The 6,676-nt window shown below is 49.0% G+C and overlaps 1 protein-coding gene across 1 annotated transcript in view; it reads right to left on the reverse strand.

The window, feature by feature from the left end:
• Positions 1-6,167, reverse strand: part of TENT4B (terminal nucleotidyltransferase 4B) — a 42,165-nt gene extending 35,998 nt beyond the window's left edge. Inside the window, exon 1 of the mRNA XM_034072973.1 lies at positions 5,477-6,167. Coding sequence (XP_033928864.1) covers positions 5,477-6,015 — 539 coding nt within the window. The 5' untranslated portion in view covers positions 6,016-6,167. The remainder of the gene's footprint in view (positions 1-5,476) is intronic.
• Between the last annotated feature and the right edge of the window lie 509 nt (positions 6,168-6,676).

The raw sequence follows: 6,676 nt of genomic DNA on the forward strand, positions 1-6,676 counted from the left end.
CCCTAGCAAACTTGTTTCTCTCTCCCAGTCCCTCCAAAAGAAGTGACTTCTTACTGCAGGAGGCTGTGGGGAAAAATCTGATTTCTCTTCCATAAACCCCAGATGAGCACCTTCCAAGAGCTGCAAAAGCTATCACAAGGGCACTGCCAGAACTGTGCCACAGCATGACTCACAATGAGATAGAGAGCAACAGAGATCTTAGCAGACCCATACTAGAAAAGGATTTGCACTCGCTTTTTCCTTTCAGCTTACATATGCAGCTACAGAGTGAGGGGACAGTACCATTCTAATAGTTTTTTTTTCAAGAGGCAAACAGATTTGCGTCTATGAATCTTTCCTGAGTAACTTATTTTTACACATGATGTACATGATAAATTCAACTGCAACCTATGTTTTAACACACACATCTTTACTAAATCCAAAACACATGTAACTACTCTAACAGAAGCCACATTAAGTTATGCACATACCTTGTTTGTGCAGAAATAAGAAGTCCGTGCACAAAAGTGCTTGTATCACTTATGTATCATTTAATGCCACAGAAATCAAACACCACCCATGCATTTGATTTAAGCACACAAGAGTACATAATGGAAAACAATACAGCTGATTAGGATTTTATCTGATTTCCCTAAGTTAGGCATTCAGTCTGGCTAGATGCGTGCTGCTGGCACACATACCTGCTTTGCTCCCACTACACTCAGCTCTTTCTGTTCACCCTCCAGCCCACACAGAAATCATGCCACTGTGGCTGATACCCTGGCAAGGACCTGAGCAAACAAGAGCTAAAGGCACACAGGGTAAGTTATCTCAGGCAGGCAGTTGTGTTACTGTAACTGCATGTCCTCTGGTCAGCTCAAAGCCTGCAGAGAAAGAGCTTGTGCCTGCATTAATACACTTAGCTTCTTTAAAAAAAAAAAAGAGACTACAAGAACTGAGAAAGAAGAAAAAATAATAGAAAGAAAAAAGAAAAAAATAATAATAGAATTTCTGTAGCAAAGACACATGGCTTTAAGCTATTTACTTCCTAAAGTAGTTATTTCATGGTATCCTCTGTAATCCTGGGCAACATACTGGGAATCCTTATATCAAATAAGCTGAAACGTGCTCAATTCCATGCCAACCAAATCAGCAGCCCATAGGTGTTTTTGTGTCCGCACACATCCCTTATCTGAGGTCACAGGATTCTCTCCCTCTTATGGCAAATTTCCCATCAGTACCTCAAAATGCATCCACTCGATATTTCAAAATGCACTGTCTCCTCTTTAGCCCAGGTTCTTCCTTGGGAGTACACATGGCAGATTTTGCACCTTAAATTCACATATTAATTAGGTTCTTGCCTTTGGCTGCAGATTCCTGTAAAAACTAACCAGCTCCCTGGAGGGTGCAAAATCTACAGCTCCTACCTGGGAATTGTGCACTAACTAGATGATTTCCTTTGGCACAAGAATCACAAATCTACGGAAAGATAGGCCAAACTTACATGCAAGTCTTTATTTTTGGGTTTTGTTACCCTTAAGGCTTCTGGCTTTACCCATTTTTCTTGTGTCACTCTTTAGCTAGGCTGGCTGAGTCTAAACTTGGTGAAAGCTGTAAAACAGCCACTTCAGTATTCCAAAAATCTTTTTCTTCGTTTTTAACTGTGATATTACTGACATTTACTGTTACCCTTGGAGGACACACAGAGCATCCCCTTCAAAACCCCAACTCACACATCCTTCTACATCCTTGAGTTTTGCTACCAAGTACCTCATCAACGTAAATCCCATTAAACTCTTTGAAGGTTTAAGTCACCAGTACTATCATATGCATACTGTAAATGTCTTAATTCATTTTCTGTGTTATCTGTTCATTTTAGCACTACCACCTGTTGACAAAGTTCCCAGAGGGGATGCAAGATACACAGGCTAAATCCAGCTGGTGCAAAATAACTTGCAGGCAGCACTAGACAACTGGTTTACAGTAGTATTTCAGAAGTCACAAAGTTAAGAGTGCCAGAACAAAGCAGAGTACCTGTAATGCAAACATCTACATTGTTAACAGGACTGTAAATCTGAAAAATTATAATAAGGGAGCATATTAAAACAGGCCAGAATACAATACATACAATAGCACCATTAATTCTGTAAGACTGGACACCTGTTGAATGTCAGTAGTTCAGCATTCATGGTAAATGTTAGCAAATACTGTGCATTCTTTGTAAGAAACCTGTATTGAAATAAAAAACAATACTGTTTCGGGTCATTTGTTAATTATTTGGTTATCTCTTTGTCTACATAAATATCATTAACCAAGAAAGTACTGTTTCTCAATAAATACACAAAACCTGGAAAGAAAAAAACCCAAGAGATTTCACTGAATAGATATTTATCTTCCAACAAAAATCTCCACTATTTCAACATGTACCTAACTCTTCAGACAGCTGTTGTATGTTTACATAAACAGTCCAACTAGCTAAAATTTATTGGACTGTTTTTTCCACACAGCTGATCAATATAATTGTGTACTCTGAGTTGTTGGAAATATGAATGCCACATGCCAGCATTCAATTGTGTTTGCCAGCAAGTCAGGCCTAATCTTTCTGAAAATGGGACTGTTCCACAACACTTTCCTATTCAAAAGACTCTGAACTTAAAGGCATTAACTGAACAAAATTACAGGATGGTATAGCAAAAGGTGTTGAGGGCCTCTACTATTTTTCACAATTTGCATCAAAGCAATCTGGAAAAAAAGTACCTGTTACCACAGAAGTAATGCCCTAATAGAATTGTGGGTATCTTTTTTTCCCCAATAACTTAGAACTAGTTAAAAGAAATTTGGGAATTCATGTTGGAAATAATTAATACTTACTTTGGCAACAACCTCATTAGTTAGGTTACAAACCTCTCTATCCACCATTCCTGCCTGGTATCTCAAGAACCAAGACAGATGTCTCACAACAGACAGCTATTAAACAGAACTCATATGCAGGAGCAATGGCAGCATCTCAGTACACACTGCAGGCAGTGACAGTGGAGGCTTCCACGTGGCCCCACCAGCAGTCAGTTGGTCACACTGCAACATTCACAGGAGTTAAGCACCTCCTATGCTTTCCTAAGTGGCTTCAGATCCTTTTAGAAGTTGTTTTCACAATTCTTCATTCAAGACTGTTAGCCAGCTGTCTCTAAATAGCTTTGGAATAAATCGCTTTTTTAGAAGCGACCACCACTCACTTCCACAATTTAGGAAAAGCAATGTAGGAGTGTGTCTTTAGAGAAATTCTATCTTACCCTGCTTTGAACAAATGAAATAGCTAAACCAGAACCTCAGTGTCATGTACATATATGCCACAAACCAGACAGTCAAGCCAAATGTAGACCCATGTAACATATTTGAGTACTTTTCCATATTACTTAAAAAAAAAAAGAAAAAGAAAAAAAGTCCACAAGATACTTCCACTTGGACTTTGAAACTGACTCAGCCGAAATTCTACTCTAGCAACAGATATCATCTTGGATACTTTGGTACAGTTGTTGTTATTATCATTACCATTATTAATCTCTTACTGAATTTCACCCTTTTCCCCTCTCTAAAGGGAAAAGGTTTCTGGATTTGCAAGACAGAGAGGAAGAGCAAAAGGCACTTCTAAAAATGTTCTCAAACTTCAAGTAAATAAGCGACAAGCTGGAGGATACAGAGTCCAAAAACTAACTTTGTATCTTCCAGCTTGTCATCCAAAAACTAACTTTTAAAAATTCAGTACTCTGTATGTTTTGTACACAGTACTTTTAAGGTATGTGAAGAAAGTTAGGGAAGGTTTCAATGTATAGTGGCTACAGAACTTAAAATAGCACACTTCTGCAGTGTCATTTTAGGAATTACTATAACCCCATCAGTAAACGTAATATCGGAGAGCACCAGCAGTGAAGCTAACATGCCAAGAAAACAGGGAGCCAGAGGTGGTAAAAGTTTGTCTTTCAAATTTGAACAGTCACTTTGACAAATCCTACAGTAGGGTGATTGTGGAAGGCAAAGAGGGAGAGGGCTGAAGGACCCTTATTACAAGCTGAGCACAAAAAAGCTAACATACCCAAATCATTACCCATTTCTAAAACGAGCTCTTCTGGACCTTTGCCACTTGAACACCTCCATAATTTGAACCCTGGAACCAAGCCAGACTTCTTTGTAAAGAGCAGGATTGGAAAAGGTATTACATCTGCACACACCAACCCAGATGCCCATACCGAATGGGTCAAACACATGTCAGAGTGCTCTTGCTGCAGAGATGAGGAAGACAGTGTCACAGATGTTGCCAAATCGTTTTTATCCAGAGCATCACTCATGTCAAAAGCCATCCTGTGCTTAAAAAAGAGTGGGGAGGGAGGGTTTATAACAGTTTTCAGGCAAACAGAAGACACATGTTTGCCTGCCCTTGCTCTCTGTGGGTCATGCAAACCCAACTGACAAGACCTAAGTTAACACAAAAACACTATGGGGAAAATACTCATATTAGAACACACATTCCACAGTCAGAGATCCATGAAAACCATTAATAATCCCGTACTGAAATCCATAATAACCTATACAATTCTGTGTGCCTACCTTCTCTGTCAGGTCTTAGAAAACATGCTCTCCATGTAATTTCCTAGACTGCGCACTTTCAGCAGCAGTAGATTATTAGCCTTTTTAAAGTTATAACTCCTACTACGCATTTATTCCACACACAACACAAAACTCCAGAAGCTTGCACAGCAGCGGCTGCGAGGGCAGGCAGGCAGGACCTGCACCGCTGACAGCGTGCTGCTCGCTGTCCTGCTGTCCTCCCCAGCTCAGCCACCTCCCCAGCCTCACCCGGCCCAGCAGCATGTGCGTGTGCAGCACTGGCACCAGACCCCTCACCGATACCACCACCAGCACAACCACCGCAGAGCAGCGGGGCGGCAGAGGAACACCTGTGCTGGGCAGCATGGCGCGGTACCGGGAGAGGCTCGTCTAACAGCCACACGTGCACAAACGGTGACAACAGGCGAGGAGCTCCCATCACCGCGAACAGGCGCGCCCGCACCCGGGCACCCTCTGCTCCCTACAAGAGGAGTCGCTGCCCGGCGCGGCCCGAGAGTCGCACGAGGGGTTGCCCTGCCGCTGCGCGCCAGCGGGGCCGGGCGGCGGTTCCTCACACCGCGCTCGGGCAGGCGGGACAGCGGCCCGGCACGCGCGGCCCGTGCCTACCCCCGCCGGCGGCCACCGGCGCCCCGTGGGCCCGGCTCGGCCACCCCGAGTCACCCGCCAGGCCCCGGGCAGCGCCCCACCTCCGCCGCGCCTCAGGTGCCGGGGCCCAGCGCTCCCCACTGCTGCTCGGCCACCGCCCCGTGCGCTGGCCCTGGGGCGGAGAGGGCCTCGGCCCCCGCCTCCTCTAGAGACCAGGCCGGGGCCAGGCCCCGAGACCCCTTGACCCGCCCGCCCGCCCGCCTTCCGGCCCGACGCCGCTGCCGCTCACCCCAAGACTCCCTGGCTGTAGTTCCTCTTCTTCCAAGGGGTGCCGGTGTACAGCGGCTCGGCCAGGCCGGCCTGGGCCCTGGCGGCCGGCTCGTCCCCCAGGGCGGGGGCCCGGCCCTGCCCGGGGGGCCCCAGAAGGAGGCTGTAGTTGAGCCCGAAGGTGCTGGCCTTGTTGTCGCGCTTCCTCTTGTTGCTGGCGGCCGCGGCGGCGGCGGCAGGCGGCCCCCCCCGTGCGGGCCGGGCCCAGGCGGCGGCCCCTGGGGGCGGCGAGGCCTGGTGGTGGCTGCGGTTGTGCTGGTTGTTGGCGCTCTCGAGCGGCAGGAAGTCGGGCTGGGGGTCGGAGCGGGGGGCGCGGTACATGCCGGGCGGGGAGGCCGGGCCGGCCCCAGCGGGGGCGCTCTGCTGCTGCTGCTCCTGCTGCTGCTGCTGCTGCTGGAAGTAGAGGTTGCGGACCCCCTGCGTGGTCTCCCAGATCTGCATCCACAGGCGGTTCGAGGGGCCGAGCTGCTCTGGCTGGAACCAGGCTATCCGGGGATCCATCAAACGGGGACCCACCCCGGCTGCCTCCACTCCCCGCGCCGCGCCGGCCGCCGACGCCGAGACCCTGTCACCGGGTCCCAGCGCTAATGGCGGCTTCTATAGAAGGGCAGCTCCGCGCCTGCCTGCTCGCTGCCGTCGCTCCACAGCCCCCGCCCCTCCTGGCGAGCGCGGCGAGGCGGGGCCCGGCTGGGCCGCCGGCTCACGGGCCGCGCGCAGGCCAAGGGAGGGGCGGTGGCGCCCAGGCCGGGTGGTGCTGCAGGCGGGTCCCCGCTCTGCCCCTGCCCGGCACCGGCCGGGCGGACCCGGCCTCCCCTCGCGCCTCAGCCGAGCCGGGCGGCGCTCGGGCCGCAGCAGCTGCTCCTCTCGCGGAGGAACCGCCCTGGTCCCGGCCCAGCCCTCGGCGCGGGTTGCGTGGGTGTGGGGTGGCCGCAGGGTTCGGCAGCTCTTCGGGGGATGCCGCTTCGGTCACTGTGCCTCTGTTACGCCTGAGAAGAGGATGATGCGTACTAGAACCAACGCTCTTTGGTATATTGCCTCTTGTGCAGTCGCGTTACCCTTCACATAATCAGTTGCCGCTGCACTCCCTTAAAAGTATTTTGGGGATGGTTATGGGTACTTTTGGGTCCTTCTGCCTTTCATTCAACTTCATAGGAGAGGAAAA

Source organism: Melopsittacus undulatus, chromosome Z (genome assembly GCF_012275295.1).
Source record: "Melopsittacus undulatus isolate bMelUnd1 chromosome Z, bMelUnd1.mat.Z, whole genome shotgun sequence".
Classification (NCBI taxonomy): domain Eukaryota; kingdom Metazoa; phylum Chordata; class Aves; order Psittaciformes; family Psittaculidae; genus Melopsittacus; species Melopsittacus undulatus.